Below are 25,156 nucleotides of genomic sequence, written 5' to 3' on the forward strand. Positions count from 1 at the left end.
CACTTCGTAGCTGACAAAATTCAAACGTTAACCATTTCATGCAATAATGGCATTGCATGAACCCGCTTAGGCCTATAGGCTAATATTCTAATATATTATTCAAATTATCCCATTCTCATGTTCTACCGGCCTGTCAGTCATTCTCTGGGGGCAGGACAATGTGGCAGGGCTAGCGCAAGTCATTTGGGATTTCGCAGATCAGATCGACAGCAATTTGATTCCCTGGTCAGATGCTCATGACAGAATAGAACTAATAATTGAAAATGTAGCTGAATTCTCTGCGATCACGAATAATAATAATCAGACGACATCAGTGATGCCGGTAACGCGTTACTAAGTAACGCGTTACTCTAATCTGAATACTTTTCCCAGTAACGAGTATTCTAACGCGATACTATTTACAAATCAGTAATCGGATTAAAGTTACTTATTCAAGTGGCTGTGCGTTACTATTGCGTTACTACCTCATAACTTAGGCTAAATGCAGTATTTCTTTGTAATGTTCGATAGTAAACAAACATTTCTCGCGTCTTGGGGAGTGACGTCAGTGCTCACGTTTTCAACACAAGGTTACTATGGAAGGCCATGCCCGCAAAAAACGGCTCGACTATCGCGAGATTGCAGCAGAATCGCTCACGTGTATCACCACGCTGATTGCACAGTGTAAACAGAAGCGTAGCCTACACAATGGAGCGAGAACAGAGATATGCGTTAAATAGCTGGAAATATAAGGATTATTTTGAGTTTGTGTCAGCAAAGGATGACAAGAACATAAATGTTGATCATTGATAAACTCAGACTCACCCAGTTTAGGATTAGGATTATATTAGGATCATATCTGAATGGTCAGGGTAGGTTTTAGGTTTTGTGAAACCACTCCTTGCTAGTTACTGTTAAATAAAGATTATATTTATTTTATTGTTTAAAAACAAGTATTTATGTTGGGTGAGGCAAAGAAAGACTCTTTATTTTGTTGTTTTAAGTTATTGTTTAAAGTTTAATTATGTAATTTAAGTTACTGTTAAAATAAAGTGAGTTTTGGCAAAACCAGTTTTCATTTTTATGTTGCGGGGGGGGGTCGGGTGCCTAGGCAGCTGCCAATAGTAACTAAAAAAGTAACTACCGTAGTAATCTAACTTAGTTACTTTTAAAATCAAGTAATCAGTAAAGTAACTAGATTACTTTTTAAAGGAGTAATCAGTAATCAGTAATCAGAATACTTTTTCGAAGTAACTGTGGCAACACTGGACGACATGGACAATCACTTCCACGTTCTACCAATACGGCTCGTTAGCTTCCACCAGCTGTTTACAGGAGCTCCACAAAGTGTTGTGTCACAGTTGTGGTAGTGTTTTTTTTTTTTTACTGATTATTATAATATAGATTTTTTGCCATAGTGAGCAATTAGGGGTTAAGTGCCTTGCTCAAGGCCACATGAAGCTCCCTCCTGAGGCGGGGATCGAACCAGAGACCTTCCGATTGCTAGCCGGCCTCTCTAACCTTTAGGCTACCGCTGCCCCCTAGTGTTGTCAGAATACCGTCCGGTACTAGCTTAAATATGACTTTGATTCTGAAAGGATACCGCAGGAAAAAAGAAAAGCGTCAGGCAAAGTAGAAGCATAACCTATGAACTAACACAGGGGTCGGCAACCTTTACCACTCAAAGAGCCATTTGGACCCGTTTCCCACAGTAAAGAAAACACTGGGAGCCACAAAACCCTTTTGACATTTAAACTGAAATAAAACTGCATATAACATAGTTTTTTTTGCCTTTATGCTATGTATAAACAAACTATAACGTGTTGCATTTATGAAATCAATGAACGACTGCAGAGAAAACGAAATTACATTTCTGCATGCAACAAAAACATTTTGAACTCCGAAAAAAAGACGTTGGGTTGAAGGTTACTTTCAAGTAAAATACTCAATGTCTATTTGAGTCCTTCTTGTATTTATGAACTCAAATTATCCACCGGCAGCAAACCAAAAACGCTGTCCTCTCTCTGTGTGCCGTCATCCTTTTACTGGCGCGTGCAGTCCGCTGTCAACCTGAATAATAAAAGGACGATTTCACTGAACAATGAACAAATATGAATATATGCAAAATAATAGGCAATTAAAATATGTATCTTACTTGGTTAATGTGATTTCTGCTCCTGAACCTCAGCGCACAGCGTCTGCACATCAGGGCTGTAGGCCGTCACCTTCATCTTTACACAGGATCGTAAGCTGTCATCTGTGAGGCGTGCGCGATGTTTGCTTTTAATAAAGTTCATGTTGGAGAACACCTGCTCACATACATATGTGGATCCAAAGATCGACAGGACTCCAAGTGCATACTTTTTCATGTTCACATAAACGTCGGGGATAGCATTCCAAGTTTCGAACACAAGTTTGTCCGGTTTGGGGAGGTTTTCAATATCACGCCATTTGTGATTCTGAGCAAGAACGGCCTTCTGACGGGCAACATCTTCAAGGTCTGCTGTCAAGCGTTTAAACTTGGACACCCATATGTCTTTGTCGGCTATGTCGGCCAGTTCCATCTCAAGATCAGGTTGACTCACACCTGCAATTGCAGTCGTATTCAGCAGGGATGGATCGAGGCTTAGGGGAGTGACAGGGAAGGATAATGTGTTTTTTTCCTCTCTGAACTCACAGAATCGTTTCCCAAACGATGTTTGCATTGCGATGATTGCAGAATGTAAATACTCCGAATTTATCATGTGAGCTTCTTTGAACTCTCTCAAATTGGGGAAGTGTGACAGTGTACCTCTCTGTAAATCTCTGGCAAGCACTGTCAACTTGCGCTCGAATGCCAAAACCTCCTCCAACATGTGCAGGGCTGTGCGTCCTTTCCCCTGAAGAGCTGTGTTCAGGTGCGCTGTCATGTCTACCATGAAGTGTAGCTTTTCCAGCCACTCTGGCTGTTCCAGCTCAGGAAATGTGAGCCCTTTGCTGCCCAGGAAAGTTTTCACTTCTTCCAGACACGCGGAAAAGCGTTTCAGCACCTCCCCCCTGGACAGCCACCGGACTTTGTTGTGCAGCTGGAGATCAGAACATGTGCTTTCCAGTTCCTCCAGTAACGAACGGAACTGACGGTGATTTAAACCTTTTGCCATTATTTTATTGACAATCTGAATGACAACATTCATTACTTCTGTGCATTCCGGAGGAAATGTTTGAGTACACAGTGCCTCTTGGTGCAGGATGCAGTGAAAAGTCAGCAGCTTTCTGTCCAGCGACTTCTGCAGTAAAGCCAGGGCTTGACGCTTACCTTTTCCCCAGGTAGCACTGTGCTACCATGTTGAAATATTTAGTAGCACACCAAGAATTTCAGTAGCACAATGAAAATTGTGCAATTTTCGTCAACAACGACAACAAATTATCATAATCATAACATATCAAAATGATCATAACCGGCTCTTGGCCGTAATAAAAATGGAGACTCACACAATGTAAAGGGGAAGTAAGAATATTAATTTCAGTTGGCCCACGGTTCGGTATGAACCTCGGTTTTTGGGTCACGGTTCGTGTTTATTTTTATTTTTTAAATGCTACTATTTATTTACAAACTTACTTTATTTTGCTTATACTTATGGAACTTTAACATTTAGACACATTCCAGAATATGACTGGTAAATTGTATCATATAAATATATATAAACAAAACACTTTCAAATGTAAAAAAATTACATAAACACTTTCAAATGTGACGTGTTGTGGATTGGAACTACGGATCATAAGCTTTCAAATGATGTGTCATACATTGAAATCCGAAAAAAGATTAAGTTAGAGTCATTTGAATGTTGTTAGACGTCAGGCACATATAGGGTTAACCTCTTTGTAATGAAACCGGAAGCAGACGCTGCTAGCAGCTAGCGGCTAACAAAACACAGCGCTACGAACTATGAGAGCTGTATCCCATATACCCCTTATGCGCATTTTAAGCGCATATAGGACTCGCGTGAAGCATTTCTGCGACACGCGTTTCTGTTCACTGTTTTCATTCCCTCATCGCTTATACACATAAGTTTGACTGCGCATGACAGTAGTTCAGCTGTCTTTTAGTCGCACTGGTGCGATTGAATGTATTTCCAAGTCGCACAGAAATATATTCACTCGCAAATGCGACCAAAACAGTCGTACTGTCGAGCCCTGAAAGCCACAAAGCCCTTCTGCGCTCCTGTCATACTTGGTGCCCCATCAGTAGCCACTGACACCAGGTGGGTGGTGTTTATTCCCTTGGCTCTTAAACAATTCAAGACAGCCTCACAGATGTCCTCCCCCCGTGTTTGGCCTTTTAGTGGTATTAACTCAATAATTTCTTCCTGTGGCCCAGCAGAGTTTACATACCGGCAGAACAGCGCTATTTGTTCAATATCACCGTTGTCTTTAGATTCATCACAGGCAATTGAGTAGGCCACAGCTGAATTAATGTCTTTAATTTGCTGTCTGGTGATGTCTTCTGCCATTTTTATGGTTCTGTCTTTGACAGTCTTTGCAGAGAGGGGCATATCCCTGATTTTCTGCACAATCTCACTCTTGTTTTTAAAGTCTGTGAATAGATGTTCTGAAATCTTAATGAAAGATTATTTTAGATATTCTCCATCTGTGAACGGCTTCCTGTGCCTGACTATTTCCTGAGCGGCTACAAAACTAGCATATGTACTTGAATTTGCAGACTTCATCCACTTCCTGAAGTGATTTTTGCTCAGATCAACCTTCCGCATCAGTTCCGAAACGGCTTTTTTTCTCTCATCTCCATCCGGATATTTTTGAGCAAAGGCTGCGTGTTTATTCTGGAAATGTCTTGCGACATTTGACTTTTTGTTGTTTCCTAGTTTCTCATTACATATTAAGCATACTGGTAAACCAGTCTCGTCAGCAGTGAAAGCAAATGAATCTGCCCACGTACCATTGAATGTTCTGTTTTCTTCAGACACTTTTCTTTTCTTAGAATTCTCCATAGTTAGCCTACCTGGGATTCGAAAAGCCCGTGCGCTGGCGGGTGTCGCACATTGGCGGTTGGCATAGTAACAGCGGCAACATTTTTTTACACGTTTTATTTAGATGTTACAAGATCACCATAATCTTCAAATTTAGAATTAGCCTACATTTTAAAAACGTACAAACTAAAATAAAATACTTTTTATTTTTTTATTATTATTTTCAAAAGCCACAGGGAGCCGCATCAGAGGGATGAAAGAGCCGCATGCGGCTCCGGAGCCGCGGGTTGCCGACCCCTGAACTAACAGATCATGGAACTTGAAATGCATAGGCCTACTGTGTCTGTCAAACCATAGCCACGATGTTAACCATTCAAGCATGGCAGGCAATGGAAGGTATGTTCTCCTATCCTGAATTGACGATTTTTCTGTCCAGTTCCAATGCCGCTACCACCCAAAATACTCACTAGTGTTTAGGCACTTCTCCCTGTAATCTCTAATTGTAAATAGCTTTGGATAAAAGCGTCTGCTAAATGGTTAAAATGTAAACTCGTCATGAAAACTCCTCACTTTATTCTGTACTTCATAGCATTTTGTTGTGATGGCACATGTGGCACCTATCAGGGCCGGCGTGAGGTGATTGGCCGCCCTAGGCAAACAAAAACAGTGCGCCCCAAATGCTAAATAGCAAAGCAAGACAACTTATTGCGGCTGACTATCGATCCAATCGTAAAAACAGCCGCGGTGGGCTAAGTAGGGTAAACTGTGCATTCATTTACGCGCACAACAAAAACCGAGTCCAAGTCCGACGTTTGCTACAAACCAATTTATTGTCCATATCACATCGCTTGTTCCATACCATTTAGCGAGTGCAAGGTTAATTAGGCCATGTTAAGCAGTGCGGTCTGTCTCGGTCCGTTAGTGTGTTAATTGCGGTAAACAAATTGTGTGTCCTTTACCCCTGGCTCACCCCACCATTACAAGCCACAAACCAACCAGGCACACATGCAACTAGTAGCCCCCAACCCGAGCACACACCCACTGCCACACCCACAACCAACAAACAACCCCCCATGGCTCCTACACAACTGTTTGGAAATGAGATAATAGGACTACATTTATTTTTAACCAGTAAGGCAACTGTTAAAATCATCATATTAATATTCATATAATTGTCTATAGCCTATGTATTCTCATGCCACAGCGCAGCTGGCTCTCTCTCACACACACTGATCGAAATGACACTGTAGGCTAAACAACACACTGCAAGCCTACAATGGGAAAGGGGGAAAGAACGAAAGAAAGATTCAGGGCCTAGGCCATCGTTTCTCAACGGGGGCGTTCAGACAACATCGGGGGGCGCTGGAACAAATATTTTTAAAAGGGGGGCGTTGAGGTGTTCTTGGGGGGCGGTGACGCATAAAGTATTTTTCTCATGAAAAACAGCTGTCAGCGGTGTTATTACGGGTACGTTCGTAAATGCACGAACGGTCAGTTCGCTTGGACAAACCGTCTTTTCAAAGGTAGTATGGGTAGATCGCATGGCATTGAACAAAACCCAAAAGGAAAAGAAAAAAAAAAAAGTTCGCCTACCATCCATCCTCACTATGGCTTTTGCCACTTGATTGACATACAGGTAAGCCAGTCTGCGATCTGATCTTTTCACCTAACACACGGTTCACCACGCATGCGCAGTCAACAGCGCCAACTACAAAATACTAAATACCGGCGAGACTAATTAACTAGTTAGCCTTCCAATTTCTACTATATAATACTAAAGAAAGGGTATACAAATGAGTGGGGAAGCTGGACCAAGTAAGAAACCAATAACGTACAACTTCCATCCAGAATGGGAGGAGGACTTTTTTACACAATGTGATATTGGAAGTGCGTCTGTCTGATCTGCAAATCTACGATGGCTGTTTCGAAGAAGGGAAATGTGGCAAAAGAGTGAAAACGTACGGCTGTAACGATAGCTTCTTATCGCGTCAGTCACGTTCTTGTTAAACACAAGAAGAAAACAAAGACGGCGAAATTGTGAAAAAAGCGTTTCTCGAGGCTGCAGATTGCCTTTTCGATGACAGATCCACAGTGGCTGATGACACCTTGCAGCCTGCCTACGCCTTGCAACCAGCTCCTACAGCCCTGACTACTAGAAACTAGCTGCCTCCTCCCAGTGCCAGGTCTCCCACTAAGGTAGAGAAATTACTTTATTTCCTCCTTTCAAACTAGGGAACTACCTGTTTTGTATCTGGTTTACTTTTCTGTTTGTTGGATCAGTAATTGGCTATGGTACTGCAGACTGGCTGTCAGTGTGTGAGTGAGAGAAAGTGACTGTGTGTGTGTGTGTGTGTGTGTGTGTGTGTGTGTGTGTGTGTGTGTGTGTGTGTGTGTGTGTGTGTGTGTGTGTGTGAGTGAGAATAGCAAAGAGGGAGGGTTTGTGATGGTCTTCTCCTGTGTGGCTGTGTGACAGAGAGAGAGAAAGTGTATTGTACTATGCAGGCTGGGAACTGTGTGTGTGTGTGTGTGTGTGTGTGTGTGTGTGTGTGTGTGTGTGTGTTTGTAGTACGTGCGTGTACGTTTGCGATGTTTAAACTAGACTGGTAGATCTTGGCAGACTGGCTACTTGAAAAGTAGATCTTGGTTCAAAAAAGTGTGGGCACCCCTGCCTTATACCATACCACCATAGCAGAACATCACAGCAGGAACAACCTATCTCAAAAAAGCGATCGTATTGTAATAAACCAGTCCTGAAAGTTCTCTGTCGCTTACCAATAATCTAACCTGGAGAAATCAGCTACGAATGTCCCTTCCCCTCGCAGGTTCATCACAGTATATTACATAAATGTATTACTGTTAAGTGTTGTTTTGGATGTTATCCCTAGTGCCATTCTGAGGTTAGCATTGCGATGTGTTTGTCTTAACAAACTAAAATATACGATCGCTTTTTGTGATATGTTGCTCCTCTGATGTCCTGGAAACTAACACATAAGCACTCTGAACAGCTGTCAGCGTCTTTTGTTGCTATAGGAAACCACTACTCTGCTTGCGATTGATCAGCTGTCAGCTGATCAATCGGGTACGTTCGTAAATGCACGAACGGTCAGTTCGCTCGGGCAAAACCGTGTTTTCAGTCAGAGCACCCATCTCTGAGCGCTCCCAGAGCGCAGAGCTCTGAACTTTGGAACTTTGTTATGTTTTGATATGAGAAATTCGAACTAAGTGGTCAGTTTATGAAAATAATACCATAAAATATTAAAATAATAGCCCCCTAGCGTTTGCCGCCATATTGTGACACCCCCCCCCCCCCCCAAAGTCCAATAAAAAATGAATAAATATTAGCATCATAAAACAGCAATTTGGCGAAATGCAACACCAGCACACTTAAAAAACAAACAATGTTAGTTGTAATATACAGTTTTGTAGCCTACTGTTTGTTCTGCACCGGACATGTGTGAAATCGCTGCTGTGTTATTGTTGTTCTGTGATATAACTCAGAATATTAGTCAGCATTAATATTCAGGGAAGAAAATAAGCCTACTTTTTTTTGATGGGGGGGCGGTAAGAGACCTGGATAATGGACAGGGGGGCGCTGGCCCAAAAAAGGTTGAGAACCACTGGCCTAGGCTAATGTTACCAACGTGAAAAGCAAGCAAGAAAAAGTTGTGTTCTGCCAGCACCAGGGACAGCGCCCGGGTCCACACACACACGCGCACACGCACACACACACACACACACACACACACACACACACACACACACACACCAGGGTTTCCGTTAACCGGTAATTACCGGTCTTTATCCGCTAAAATCTGTTGAAGTCCGACATTTTTAAACCTCTTCGGTCATAATGTCCGGTGAAAATAATTCCCTTTAAGCACAATTTGAATACAATTTGCTAAAATTAATTTGTCACATATTCTGATTCCTTCTACATTAAAAAAGACGAATATATAGGCTATATGTTTTCTTTTATTATTAATGTGTAGACTAGCCTACGCGATGACAAACAGCGGCAGGGTTGCCAGATGGGATTGACAATGTACAGCCTAACTAGTCCGCTAAATAACCGCTAAACCCAGTAGCCCATTCGGCGGTAACCCCCCCCATCTGGCAACCCTGTCTCTCAACGGCGCGAGTAGTTTAGTCAGTTAATTTAGTTTGATCTAGTCTAAATAAAACCACTGCAGTGACCGGAGTCAAGGTTATTGTTCTGCGTGTTTTGGATGTGCTAGAGCACAGTGAATGACCACCGAGGGCCGTGAGATGCGGCTAGTAAAGGACGCTAGCGGCCATCTCAACCCCGTTCATTGATTGAGCCTGCCGTGCCCGTTCCAGCCCTGAGTCGGGAGATTCAGAGTATAACATCCCCACCATTAGATTAGGATTGATTAGATTAGGTTGACAATACCACACTACATTTGAGTTTAGGGATATCAATGTTATATATTTGTGTATGTTTTATCTTTATGTATTAAATGTTATAATTGTTCCACATTTGAGACCTGTCTTCCCCCCACTCAGTTATTCAGTCGGTGTCCATCATTTTAGTTCAATTTAGTCTATCTATAGTGTTAGAGTTTAATTTGTGCCACTAAGGTGAAATAGTCCACGGGTGTGTATCCCCCCGATACATCCTCCTCATTCTCATACTCCCGAGTCTGAGTAAGTATGATTTGACAGGCAGCTAGACTTAATGCCTTCCCAATCAGCGAGACGTGGTTATAGATTGATAAAAAGGGTAAAACTGGAAAGAGAATATAGAAAACTTACATTACTGTCGTGAAACTATTTAACACACTTCAGTTAACGTAATGTGGAGTCCGTTCATTGATCGATGCAGTCTGTTCAGTTCTCAGTGTGGCGCGCGTTCAGCGCTGGACATAATGGCATAGCGCGCATGCGAATCATGAAAGCCTATATATTATTATATTTATTATATAGCTCGCATCTAATCGTATCGGATGAGAAATAGACATTAAACGGCATATATAGGCTACACAACAGTAATCACCGCGACAAACAGCTATATTATATTTTAATATGATGACCGGAATATCTCACGTTTGTCCGGTAAATTGAAATCTTCCCGGACACGATGACCGGCGCCAATTTTTTCTAACGGAAACCCTGACACACACACACACACACACAATCACACACACACAGACAGAGAGAGACAGAGAGGGAGAGATATCAGATAAGTTCACACTCACCCGCTTAGAAGTAGACTTTTCTTGCCTTGGCTGCAGCAAAGTCCTCAATAATTTTGGTGCAGTCCAAGTTGCGAGCTATTTTGTGCTCGATTGCTATTTCAGCAAGTCCATTTAGACGGCCTTGAGACATCGTTGAGCGTAGGTAGTTTTTTTAGGAGTTTTAGCTTGGAAAAGCTTCGCTCCCCAGAGGCCACTGTTACTGGCACAGTCAACAATATGCGCAAGGCGATGCTTAGGTTTGGGTACATATCCAAGAGGCCTTCCTTGTAAATGTAACTCAATATGCCAAACGGAGAATCAGGCAAGGCATTGGGATAGCTCCTGACCACTGTGCTGATCTCAAGACACAGGTCAGCAGGCTCTATGTCCTCCATTTCCTCTGCGAAACGTTGACACCTCTCAGGCAGTGTGCTGTTTTCAATAGCTGTCTGCATGTCCTTGGTGCTGAAGAGAAACCCAAACAAAAAAGTGAAGCTGTCCAGCTGTGAAAATCTCTCTCTTAGACTGGATAGGGCCGTATCAATCAGACTGAGAAACACATCTCGCTTGTAGCGCTCCTCGGCTGTCATTTGTGGACCGTCATCTGCGCTTTCATAATCAAACATAGCCCGTTTCTTTCCCCGTCTTTGTTTTGGAAACTCAAATGCCATTTCCTCACCGGCCTTGTCACTGATTGCTTTTGTGATTTCTTCTGCATCTGTGCGAGCAGCACTGAAACCGTTCTCTCTTAAATCTTTTAAAAACTCCTCCACGGCACGCGTTTCATTTCTCAGGGTTTCCATACTGACTGAGGGACTCTGTATCATTTTACTCACGTTATTAATGTGATACAAAACTTTGTGCCACACAATGATGCTCACAGTAAAGGGCGCTGATATAATCTCTTTAGAGAGGCTTTTGGCTTCTGTCGCTGTCATGCCATCTCTTTTCTCCAGTGAATGATCCACAAGTGCTTCCAAAGCAGCGTGCACTTAATGCAGCTGATACCGTAACACTTTCACACTGTCAATGCGAGATTCCCAACGTGTGTCTGAGAGGGGTTTGACGGTCAGCTTAGAGACATTATCTTTCAATATGGACCATCGAGCAGTCGAAGAGCTAAAGATGACATAAACTCTTTGTAGGATTCCAAAGAAAGAGACAGACTGCACTGAGGACTTAGCAGCATCGGAAACAACTAAGTTTAATGTGTGGCTGCCGCACGGCATGTAGAGAGCTTTTTTGTTTAGATCAATGATTCGTTTTTGCACTCCCTGTTTTTTACCTTTCATGTTACTCCCGTTGTCGTAACTTTGGCCTCTACATTCCTTTATGTTGAGACCCAGTTTTTCCAAATGGCCCAAGAAAGTATCGCACAGTGCTTCGCCTGTTGTGGACCCACATTGGATAAATCCAACAAAGTGTTCGGCAATCGAAACGTCAGCAGAGTCACAGTTCACAACGCGTAAAATGACTGACATCTGTATGACCAACATGGCTAACGTCGGGCGTACAGTCCATAATCACAGCATAATATTTTGCACTGTGAACCTTTTCAGTAATGGCCCGAATAACCATTCCTCCAATCTGCACAATCTTAGAGGCAAATCTTTCCGGAGATAAAATGGCAGCAAAAGTAATCAAAAAAGTTAACCATAGAACTAGATTCTTGTACAGGATATCCTCACTTGTCAGTAAAAACACACTGAGGACCCTATCAGGAGCTCTCATTCAATGTCACTTCGACTATGCCGTAACATCATGGTACTATAGAACCACAAAGGCCCTAAAAACAAGACTCCAGACAGCCCAAAATAAACTGGTTAGGCTTCTGCTAGGCCTCAACCCTAGGACACATCTAACCGCTGCTCATTTTTTGAGCCTTGATTGGCTACAAGTAGTTGACAGAGTGCAGCAGCTTGCACTGGGCCTGGTCTTCAAGATACGCTACACCACAAAGACACCCAAGTACCTGTCAACATACTTCCAAAAAGTGAACAACGTCCACACATACAATACCAGAGGAAGCTCCACGAACCACGTTCAACCGCGTTGCACCACAAACAAGGGGTTAAACTCGTTTGCAAACTATGCAGTAAAAATGTGGAACGCCCTTCCTATAATCTTAAAGGAGTGCAAAACACTGCCCACCTTCAAAAACACTCTCAAAAAACATTTACAGGAGGCTGCAATCCGTAACTGGACCCTCTAAATCAAAAATCAAATTAAAAGACTACACCCCCACCTGGACTACCCTCTATATATTCTTGTTGTTTTGATGTTATGTCTCCCACCCCCCCCCCCCCCCACACCTGAAATACCCTCTGCACATACTAGTTGTTTTGTCCCACCCCCTTACCTGGTCTACACTCTGAGCAAACGCAATGTTATTATGTCGCCCCCCCCCCCCGCCTAAATCTACTGGTGTTTTTGTACCCCCCCCCCCCACCATGACCACACACTGTACATACTTGTTGTTTTGTCCCCCCGCCCGAACTACCCATTGTACATATTATATGTCTGTCCCCCTGCCCGAACTACCCACTGTACATACTTTGTGTTTTGTCCCCCGCCCCCACCTGTGGTGTATGTCCCCACCTGTCCTACCCGCTGTACATACCTTATGTTTTGTTGTATTGTTCTTCCCATGTTGGATGTATGTTTATCTTGTAGATAGTACTACCGTATTTTCCGCACTATAAGGCGCACCGGATTATAAGGCGCACCTTCAATGAATGGCCTATTTCAGAAATTTTTTTCATATACAAGGCGCACCGGATTATAAGGCGCACCGGATTATAAGGCGCACTGTCGTTTTTTTTTTTGACTGGGGTTGCGTTATGCATCCACTAGATGGAGCTGTGCTAAAGGGAATGTCAACACAACAGTCAAATAAAGTCACACTTTATTAAGCGTTCTTAAACGTTGTTCAACGTTCAAACGTTGTTCAAACGTTAATGTGCATATTAACAACATTAACAATATTAACAATAACATATTAACAATATTAACAATATCTCCCAAACAATATAACAACAAGTTCACTCTTCTCCCAAACGTGGAGGGGAAGGTTTCTTTGTCTTTGTAGACCTCAAGCTTCACATTCCAAAGGCATGGGTGTTCTACAATGACATGGAGACATAACAATATTAACAATAACATATTAACAATATTAACAATATAACAAGTTCACTCTTCTCCCAAACGTGGAGGGGAACGTTTCTTTGTAGACCTCAAGCTTCACATTCCAAAGGCATGGGTGTTCTACAATGACATGGAGACAGAGGGATGAGATGTTCATTAATTCAATTCAGTCAAACATTCAAACTTTATTTCAGTAAACACGTAGTAAAAGAAACAGTCTGATACCACTAAATCAAACGTTAGTGCATAACTCAACATTGTTCAGTTATGTATAACACGTAAAGCTCACTTTTTCAGTTCATTCGTCTTCCACGAATCCCTTGAATTCTTCTTCTTCAGTGTCCGAATTGAACAGTTGGGCGAGTACGGGATCCAATATGCCCTGCTCCCTCTCGTCATTATCTGAGTCAGTGTCGCTGCTGTTGAATGAATGAATGAATGAATGAATGAATGGTCTTTATTGTCATTGCTATAGTACAGGTACCAAACAACGAAATTTGGGAGGCGGGGCTCCCCTGGTGCTAGGAAAGAAAAAAAAACAAGAAGGGAAAGGAGCTGGTTTACATAAATAAAGGCTATGTACACTATCCACTATACTATACTATACCTGTTGCCTGGCAGTTCAGTGATTATTCCTGCCTTCGTGAAAGCTCGGACCACAGTTGAGACTGATATATCAGCCCAGGCATCCACGATCCATTGGCAGATAGTGGCATAAGTCGCCCGGCTCTCTCCCCGTCTTGGTGAACGTGTGTTCGCCTTTTTTGATTGATTGAAAACTTTATTAGAAGATTTGCAGAAGTAGGTACATGAAAATACATATTACATATACTGATTCTCAATTCATCGTTACCTTCTGTCATCCACTGCTCCCACGCAGCTCGCAGTCTAGATTTGAACGCCCTGTTTACACCAATATCTAGCGGCTGGAGTTCTTTAGTTAATCCACCCGGAATGACGGCAAGCTCCGAATTAGTTTGCTTCACTTGTTTTTTGACAGCATCGGTGATATGGGCCCGCATGGAGTCGTAGATCAATAGAGACGGAGCTGTGTGGAAAAAGCCACCCGGTCTCTTGACGTAAATTTCTCTCAGCCACTCGCTCATCTTTTCCTCATCCATCCATCCCTTCGGGTTAACTTTGATGACGACGCCGGCTGGAAAGTTTTCTTTTGGCAAGGTCTTCCTCTTGAAAATAACCATGGGTGGAAGTTTCTGGCCATTAGCCTGGCAGGCGAGAACTACAGTAAAGGATGACTTCTCATTCCCTGTGGTGCGTATAGACACCGTACTGGTTCCCGTTTTCTCCACAGTGCGGTTCACAGGAATATCAAAGGTGAGTGGAACCTGATGAGAGATGAGATGAGATGAGATAACGTTTATTGCCATTTATGCATACACATTAAGCATACACATATAGGAATTTGATTTGGCGTTACAGTAATAGCATTTCTAAATGCAATGCAAACAAAACAACACAGGTCCATATCAACCTCGTCCATGTTGGTGATGTGCTCTGGCAGGATCTTCTTTTCAGTTATCTTCTTTTCGCAGTATGCGCGGAAAGTGACCAGCTTTTCTTTATAATCGTTTGGCAGTTGCTGTGAGACGCTAGTTCTTGCGCGGATGGAGAGTTTACGTCTTTTCATAAATCGAAAGCACCAAGAAGGACCCCCTCGAAAATCCTCGATGTTCATGTCTCGTGCTAGCGCTGTTGCCTTCATTCGAACTGTGACTGTAGAGACGCTTCTACTTGCTGCTCTCTGTTCAATAACCCACTGTTCGAGTTGGTCCTCTAACTGTGGCCATCTCGCTTTGTTCCCTCGGAAACTTTGCTTAGTCTTCTTTACTTGGCGCAGGTCATCTTCTTGCTTCCTCCACTTCCTTACCATTGATTCATTAATGTTGAATTCCCTCGCTGCTGCTCTATTCCCATTTTCTACTGCGTGACTGACAGCCTTGAGCTTAAACTCTGCGTCGTAAGCGTGTCTCTTGACAGGAGCCATTTTGTCGTCTTCTTTATTGGTGTGGGACTGTGAGTAAGCACCGGTGTTTACAGATTACCGTAATGCTGCAAGCGGTGCGGCTTTGCAGTTTACCAGTCGTACTGAAACATTTTATTATTATTAAAAAAAAAATATTGGTCATGTAATTTTTACATTTTGATCCATATATAAGGCGCACCGGCTTATAAGGCGCACTATCGTTTTTTTTTTTTTTTTGGGACTTTTAAGTGCGCCTTATAGTGCGGAAAATACGGTAGTTATTTGTCTGTATTATCTTGTAGATAGTACTAGTGTTTTGTCTGTCTTACATGTAACGATGAATTGAGTATCAAGGACCCCAATTGAAATAAGCCAGTGGCTTTCTTGGGTTTTTATCCTGTTAGTTGACCTTGTATGTAATATGTACTTTCATGTACCTACTTCTGCAAATCTTCTGATAAAGTTTTCAATCAATCAATCAATCAGTTCGTTCTGAATATCCTTGCTTAGGTAATGACTGGTTATTTCATTTCTCTCAATCCGTCTTAAGTGTTCACTCATAACTGGGTCATGTTTAGCCATCAGCTCCACCTGTCCTAAGAAGTGCCCATTGGAGGGCTCGTGCAGTCTGTCTGTTGTCCCACGAAAGGCCATGTTACGTTCAGCTAAATGACAGATGATGCTGATAATTCTGGATAGCACTTCGCTCCAGTATTTTTTCTCTCTCTCAATTAGCTCCATGTGTTGCCAGTCCACAGTTTTCTTTTGGTCCTCATCTTTGCTATCACTCAGTTCCTTCTCCGTCTCCTCTTCAAGCTGTCTCTCTCTGCTGCTATGGCCGCTCTCTGCCTGCTCAATTTCGCCGCCATCCCCGGCAACAACAGGTGTCACGCCACTCTTAAAAAATGCTGTTAATTTTGGATGGGATTCCAATGCCTGTGTCTTTTGAAGCGCACGCCGCCGAAATTGCGCACCGCTGGGTTTTGACCGTTTCATTTTTCGTGTTTCGTTTGTAATCGTTTCTCACTTTTTTCAGTAGGCTAGGATATTTTTCTGGTGAGTTTTGTTGTTGTTTACTCTTGATTTTTTCATTAACCTGTAACCTGAGGGGCGGCGGCCAATGCTCCAGGGCGCCCCTAGCGGCTCGGCGCCCTAGGCAATTGCCTTGTATGCCAAGTGCATGCGCCGGGCCTGGCACCTATTCATGTCAATCCTCTTCTATTAACTTTTTTTTTGAACTTATATTTTTAATGTTGTCATAGAGCGTCTTATGTATGTTTAACATATGCTAGGCAGACACTGATTTTCCCAAACACAGCCGATTCCCCCTGATGAGAGGGTCTCGTACTGCAAGACACATTCTCCACCTCACGCTGGCGTTTTGACACGATGGACAGTGCACAAGCAGACACCATGGTAGCTTTAGCCCCCTTTCACCCTCCCTTTCAATGATTGTTCAATGCCAAGTTTTTTCTTAAATGTCAATTAAATGAAAATTAAAACATGTTCTATAGCTATATAGCTCTATAGCTGCCTATTGTATCAGTATATTCCCCAAAAACAACTTACATTGCGGCATTCTTATATCAACCCGTAGCACTTCTCACACTGCATGAGTAGAAAGAGGTCACAAACAACAAAAAATCGACATGTCAGACTTCAAATCGGACATAACGAGTCTTCTCATAATGTTGTTTGGCCAGCTCATGCTGTGCGAGTCAAGGCGTGAATTTCACAGCAGAGGACGAGGCGTTTACCCGTCCATATGTAGATTTCGTGGTGAGAACTTGGCTTGTGGCAAATTCATGGCTGAAATTGTGTAGTGTGTGCCCAGCTTTATGAATTAAACCATTTAAACACAACCTCTACACTGTTGCACACAAGGTGGTGCTATATTTAGTAACTTGTAGCCTGTAACTTAAATGTAAAATAGAAATGCTACCGCGAGTCACCCATTAAGGATCTGCAGGACGCGCGTTGAATATGCTGAACACTTAGACCGGCGTCCGGTGGTATAAAGATAGACCCAGTCTGAGACTTAGATCTCACTTTAATAAAGATAGACCCAGTCTTAGACTTAGATCTCACTTGAATAAAGATAGACCCAGTCTTAGACTTAGATCTCTCTTTAATAAAGATAGACCCAGTCTTAGACTTAGATCTCACTTTAATAAAGATAGACCCAGTCTTAGACTTAGATCTCACCTTAATAAAGATAGACCCAGTCTTAGACTTAGATCTCACCTTAATAAAGATAGACCCAGTCTTAGATCTCACTTTAATAAAGATAGACCCAGTCTTAGACTTAGATCTCACTTTACTAAAGATAGACCCAGTCTTAGACTGAGATCTCACTTTAATAAAGATAGACCCAGTTTTAGACTTAGATCTCACTTTAATAAAGATAGACCCAGTCTGAGACTTAGATCTCACTTTAATAAAGATAGACCCAGTTTTAGACTTAGATCTCACTTTAATAAAGATAGACCCAGTCTGAGACTTAGATCTCACTTTAATAAAGATTGACCCAGTGTTAGACTTAGATCTCACTTTAATAAGGATAGACCCAGTCTTAGACTTAGATCTCACTTTAAGTCAGTCTTGCGATAGACTCTAACATGTTCCTGTTGCTTAAAGCTCACCTATGAGTGACTAAGGTAAGACTGACTTAGATAGCCTGTCACGCAATGCATTCTAGGTAAAATAAGACACATCACACAGCTACACCTAGCGACGGAATATATGAGAGATAAACTCAATGTTCTTCCTCTGAAAACTTATGTATATTGGAGGAATATAATGTGGAGAAGTGTACTGCTTAGCAGTTTTAACCAGTGAACTAGTTTACCGCGCTCAAGTTAGTGTTAGCTAGCTACTAGCCCTGACTCGTTCCCATAGCAACACAGCTCTTAATTCAAGCTTAGCCAGGGGGGAAGGTGGCTAGCTTTCTAACCTCAAAATAAGTCAGCCTTATTTTTTATGCAACAGGCAGTCTTAATTACACTGGTCTAACCTGAGAATATAAGACTAGTCTAAGGATTAGACCGGTCTTAATCTATGTTTATGAGAATATAAAACTAGTCTAAGGGTTAGACCAGTCTTAATCTATCTTTATGAGAATATAAGACTAGTCTAAGGGTTAGACCAGTCTTAATCTATCTTTATGAGAATATAAGACTAGTCTAAGGCTTAGACCAGTCTTAATCTATCTTTATGAGAATATAAGGCCCAATCCCGATTCTCTTTTTTACCACTTCGGCTCGTTTGGGTCACTCGTTTTGGAGCCATCGCCGTAGTGGTTCCCCGGGGGAAATGGGACAACCCTTCATGACGTCATCCGTAGTGTAATGAATGGGTTAATTCATAGTCAGGACGGCGCATGCGCCTTAGAGAGAGTTTGTGATATACCAGTAGGTGATTGACAGGTGTCGAGAGAACCGAAGTAAACTGGTTATACCTTTGTTGAACCCAGACTCAAGTGTCTTATTATTCTATGTCCAAGTGACATTACACGTAGTATCGTAGAAAAGCATTGACGCTAGCGATTCATTCACAACTTGAATGAACTTGAACGCTATCAATCGATCAAACAAGTCATAAAATAAAAAAGAACAATGCTTCATTATCAGACCATGACAGAATAAGCTCTAACCTGTATGAAACCTGTGCTCCAGTGGTGTAGTATACCCACTAGGAAAGGCCAAGGATTTCCGTATACCCACTTAAAAACGTGTGAGGATACGTAACGGCGTTTTGTGACAGAACTTTCACTTTCATTCATAAAATTCACCCCGTCTGTGTTACGAAGCGCTTGACTTTTGGACCATTGGGACTGACTATAGCGTCATATACCATCAACGGGCGGAAACATGAAATATGTCAAAATGCAGCACTATCATGCGCAGATCAGCCTTATAACATGTAATTTATATATATATATATAACAGCACAGATATATTTTTATGGGGAAGGCTGTGACGATTCCATTGGACTGACGCCGGGCAGAGGAACAGGTGTTTGCCCTGTGACAAACGCGCAGATATCTCCGGTGTCCTGCTTTGATAGTCTAATGCAGCGGATCCCAACCTTTTTGGACTCACGGCCCACTTTACAAATCTCTACAGTATTCGCGGCCCACCTAGTGCGCGAAGCGTGTAAAGAAAAGGTCTATAATGCATTGAAATGACATTAGTCCATCAAACATTAGACATTAGACATCAGACATGGAAATATGTCAATGCGCGGCTGTCATGCACAAATCAGCTTGTAACGTTAGACACACAGCACATCGGCATAATAACGTTTTGTTGTTGTTGTGCTTGTTATAAAGAAAAGGTCTATAATGCATTTAAATGAATGATACAACCCATTAATAATATTACCTATAACAACTGCTCGGATTAGATTGCGGGTGGAAATAGGTCAAAATGCGCATCATGTACAAGTCAGACGAACGTTTGATAGATAACTTTACATATGTGTACCATCATCCGCTGTCAAACGCCACAGGTAATAATTGATTTATGATTGTACATCTCTGAAATGCTCGACTGTCATGCAGCGTTGCGTTACTGTAACGTTAGACACAGCACCGACATAAAAGCGATATTTTGGTTATGCTTGTTATAAATAAAAGGTCTATAATGCATTGTAATGACATTGAACTAAGATAATTCGATGGTTATCATAATTTTTCAAGTCTTTAATTACAAGTAATTCCAGAAAAAGTAAATGACATTTCAGGCTCGCTTCCGTATTACGAGAGCGAAAAGAACATTTCTGTAGATGTTTCGCAATGCATGCCGGAAGGGAGTCTCATGGCTCCGAATCGAACGAGTGTCAAGATTTTCTCCGAACGGAGCCAACCCTAACCCTAACCCTAAATGAGTAATGAATTGGGACGCCACTACGGCTACACGTGAACGCGCAAAACGGAGATTAGGGGTGAAAACGGAGCCGGAGTGGTGAATTGGGGTTCACCCTAAGACTAGTCTAAGGCTTAGACCAGTCTTAATCTATCTTTATGAGAATACAAGACTAGTCTAAGGCTTAGACCAGTCTTAATCTATGTTTATGAGAATATGAGACTAGTCTAAGGCTTAGACCAGTCTTAATCTATGTTTATGCAACCAGCCGCGGGTTTGACTCCAATAGCCTCGGGAAAAGGTTCCATTTTATACACATGATCCAATGTCATACTGAGAGTGTCCTGCATATCCTAATTTCACTGTGAAATAACAAACTTTGTAGCAGGTTACTTTACGTGTAGCTACCATGTATGTTTTCTCCAGATAATCCCCTCACGTTATGTTACGTTCCAGTATCAGGTTGGCCAGCTCTTCTCGGTGGCCGAGGCCAGTAAATTTAACACAGGAGGAGGAGAGGGGATCGAGGTGGTTCAGAACGAACCGTATGATGAGAATGGAGAGAAAGGACAGTACACCCACAAGATCTACCACATACACAGGTGAGTTCATCTGGAAAACCTTTCTTCTGTTTGTTTGACTCATGAGTCCAGTCAGGCCATGTGGACCTGCACAGTGCAATAATAAGGGCTTACCACCATGTTCAGGTTAGGGTCCAAACAACCTGAAATCATTTACAGCGCAGATAGCAAACAGGGCTTTTGGTTAAGCACTATCAGGGGGGAGATAACGGGTTCCAACATAGCGTTCAATTATGGCTAAGCTTAGTTTAGCTTTTAGCAAGCGATAGATACCGGTACCTTTTGAGGTGCAGTGAGTTTCGAACTAATGTAATTTGGTGTTCCTCGTGACAAGAGCTCAGTGATGACCGCTGTGGAATCGGAATCTACCCTACAACTGCTCCACGCTCACTCTGCCCTCACGTGTAATTGAAGAGATTAAATACGATTTTAGATTAGATTAGATTTAGATTAGATTCAACTTTATTATCATTGCAGAGTACAGGTACCAGACAATAAAATCCAGTTTAGCATCTAACCAGAAGTGCAAATAGTGATATAAAAACATGATAGTGATGGGTACAGAATGGCAAGTATGGTAGTTTAGAGGTATATACAGTTATGAGCTATGTATAGTTAAGGTAGCGTATGTACAGTATGTAATGTACATATGTTATATCAAAGAGGTATGTGCAATGTGCAAAAAAATGAAATAACTACTCAAGTGATTTAGAAGTTATTCTTGTGATAAGGATCATATACTGTATATAAGTCTACTAGTCCATATGTTTATATGTTTATAACAGTACACAGTTACATGCTAATTCCCCCCTGTCTATATACCCCTCTGTGAATAGGCCATATACAGTATATCTCAAAAGTGAGTAGGGCTGCCACAAACGATTATTTTCATAGTCGATTAGTCACCGATTATTTAAACGATTAGTCGACTAATCAGATCATAAATTACAGCTTATCGCACAATTACTCAATCGCTCTTATTTAGCTATCATCTTCTAAATCGGCTTCTAAATTTAGCTTGAAGTTGTTAGTTGTTGTTGTAGGCATGTGCTAACTAAAAATAAAGACAATTAAAATGATTGTTCACTCAAAAATAGATCTTTTAATGAAGCAGCATATTTATTTCTGGCATCACTTGCATGTAATGTAATGTAATAGTGCAAAACAAAGGTGTGCATCTTCTCAGGCATCAATTTTATCACAATACATCATTTTTAAAATGTAGTACTCAGCAGTTTGCACTCTACTACATTTAAAAATTGTGTTTGATGCCTGAGAAGATGCACTATACCCTTTGTTTTTGCATCTCCCTCTCTCTCCCCCCCCCCCTCTCTCTCTCTCTCTCTCCCCCCCCCCTCTATCTCTCTCTCTCCCTCCCTCTCTCTCCCCCTCCCTCTCTCCCTCCCCCTCCCTCTCTCCCTCCCTCTCTCTCTCTCTCTCTCTCTCTCTCTTACACACACACATTTAATATCTTTATTTGCGTTCACATTTTACAATAAAATTCTTGAACACAAACAGTATTAGTTGCACCAGCATAGGACACTCGATAATTCAAGCTTTACAATCTGTCTATGGGTACAGGTAGCAGCGTCTCCTCCATATGTGGCGGCTGCCTGACGACTAGTCTGTGGACATTACCAAGGCTTCCAAATATAAACACTAATAATTTACATTTGTACCCAAGCTGTACAATGGCATAGAGATCCGTGTCCACTGACAGTCCGTTCAGGTGCGCCAGGGAAGGGTCTAAGGCATTCTCCGGTAGTCTATAGACTCTCCCGCTGAGCAGCGCCCGCTTGAACGCGAGCCTCAATACGGTGATAAAAAGCATTGATGTCAAAGCAAGTTTTCCAAGCACTGGTTGCATCTTCTACATTAACGATGGCAGTTACAACGGGTGTGCGTGTGGGCAGATGTTAATAAAACGTTATTTAGGTTTAGATGTCGAAAACCTCTCAAACAACTTTCACGAGCTGTGCGGCAACCGGCCCGCTCCCCAGCTGCTGCTGCACACGCACTAGAGTGCAGATCAGACAGACGCACTTCCAATATCACATCGTGTAAAAAAGTCCTCCTCCCATTCTGGATGGAAGTTGTACGTTATTGGTTTCTTACTTGGTCCAGCTTCCCCACTCATTTGTATACCCTTTCTTTAGTATTATATAGTAAATAGTAGAAATTGGAAGGCTAACTAGTTAATTAGTCTCGCCGGTATTGTAGTTGGCGCTGTTGACTGCGCATGCGTGGTGAACCGTGTGTTAGGTGAAAAGATCAGATCTCAGACTGGCTTACCTGTACGTCAATCAAGTGGCAAAAGCCATAGTGAGGATGGATGATAGGCGAACGCTAGCCAGTGGCAGCTTCAAGGAAGAAAAACGAATGCTTATCGCTTATTTCAGCTCCAAAAAAACATGCGATGACGTCGATTACCAAATATGTCGGCGACGATTTTGGTAATCGACGTCGTCGCGACTAGTCGACTAATCGTGGCAGCCCTAAAAGTGAGTACACCCTTTAGATTTTTGCAAATATTCTGTCATATCCTTTCAGGGGATAACACTATCTTAATGAAACTTTGATATAACTTAAAGTAGTCAGTGTGCTGCTTGAATAACAGTATAGATTTATTGTCCATTGAAAATTACTCAGTACACAGCTGTTAATGTCTAAACAGCTGGCAACAAAAGTGAGTACACCCCATAGTGAACATGTCTAAATTGTGCCCAAAGTGTCAATATGTTGTGTGACCACCATTGTTATCTAGCACTGCTTTAACCCTCCTGGGCATGAAATTCACCAGAGCTACACAGGTTGCTTCTGGAATCTTCTTCCACTCCTCCATGACGACATCACGGAGCCCATGGATGTTGGACACCTTGCACTCCTCCACCTTCCTCTTGAGGATGCCCCACATGTGCTCAATTGGGTTTAGGTCTGGAGACATACTTGGCCAGTCCATCACCTTAACCTTCAGCTTCTTCAGCAAGGCCGTTGTCATCTTGGAGGTGTGTTTAGGGTCATTATCATGTTGGAAAACTGCCCTACGGACCAGTTTCCGAAGAGAGGGGATCATGCTCTGCTGCAGGATGTCACACTATATATTGGAATTCATGTGTCCCTCAATGAAATGCAGCTCCCCAGTGCCGGCAGCACTCATGCAGCCCCAGACCATGATGCTGCCACCACCATGCTTGACTGTAGGCAAAACACATTTGTCTTGGTACTCCTCACCAGGGTGCCGCCACACACGCCGGACACCATCTGACCCAAACAGGTTTATTTTGGTCTCATCAGACCACAGGACATGGTTCCAGTAACTCATGTTCTTGGATTCATTGTCTTCAGCAAACTGTTTGCGGGCTTTCTTATGCATCGGTTTCAGAAGAGGCTTCTGTCTGGGGCGACGGCCATACAAACCGATTTGATGCAGTGTGCGGCGTATGGTCTGGGCACTGACAGGCTGACATCCCACTTCTGCAACCTCTGCAACAATGCTGGAAGCACTCGCACGTCTATTTTTGGAAACCAACCTCTCGATATGACGCTGAGCACGTGGACTCAACTTCTTTGGTCGACCCTGGCGAGGCCTGTTCCGAGTGGAACCTGTCCTGGAAAACCGCTGTATGATCTTAGCCACTGTGCTGCAACTCATTTTCAGGGTGTTGGCAATCTTCTTATAGCCAAGGCCATCTTTGTGAAGCGCAATGACATTTTTTTCAGCCGCTCAGAGAGTTCCTTGCCATGAGGTGCCATGTTGTCCAGCATTCAGAGAGAATTGTGCCCAAAACACAAAATTTAACAGCCCTGCTTATCATTTACACCTGAATCCTTGTAACACTAACGAGTCACATGACACCAGGGCGGGAAAACAACATCATTGGGCACAATTAGGACATGTTCACTATGGGGTGTACTCACTTTTGTTGCCAGCTGTTTAGACATTAACAGCTGTGTACTGAGTAATTTTCAAAGGACAATAAATCTATACTGTTATTCAAGCAGCACACTGACTACTTTAAGTTATATCAAAGTTTCAGTAGGATAATGTTATCCCCTGAAAGGATATAACAGAATATTTGCAAAAATCTAAAGGGTGTACTCACTTTTGAGATATACTGTAGTGTATAAGCATAGAAGTGAACATAATAGATACATTTTCAGATGTCTACCGATCACTTATCCCCCTATTTTTATTTATATCCCCCCCTATTTATGTCTCATTCTTGTTTTTTTTATTATCTTAGGACAGTGTTATTTGTTAGCACCTAGGGTTTGCATTTGAATTTCCTTGTACCTGTTACAATGACAATAAAGATCATTCATTCATTCGAAAACTTCATCAGAGTACTCTCATCTCCTCGACTTCATGAATTCCAGAGATCTCATCAATATGTCCCTTTCACTTCCACAATGCCGAAAATTACGGATGGAATCACAGAAT

General features: G+C 42.3%; 1 protein-coding gene across 2 annotated transcripts in view; it reads left to right on the forward strand.

Annotated features, from left to right (window-relative positions):
* The window catches only part of pitpnbl (phosphatidylinositol transfer protein, beta, like), an 88,652-nt gene that overhangs the window by 30,307 nt on the left and 33,189 nt on the right, over window positions 1–25,156 (forward strand). For both annotated transcript variants that reach the window (XM_080524391.1, XM_080524392.1), the window contains one exon: window positions 20,591–20,736. In XM_080524391.1, the coding sequence (XP_080380517.1) occupies window positions 20,591–20,736 (146 nt within the window). The remainder of the gene's footprint in view (window positions 1–20,590; window positions 20,737–25,156) is intronic.

Source organism: Nansenia antarctica (genome assembly GCF_963989245.1).
Source record: "Nansenia antarctica genome assembly, chromosome: 2".
NCBI lineage: Eukaryota > Metazoa > Chordata > Actinopteri > Argentiniformes > Microstomatidae > Nansenia > Nansenia antarctica.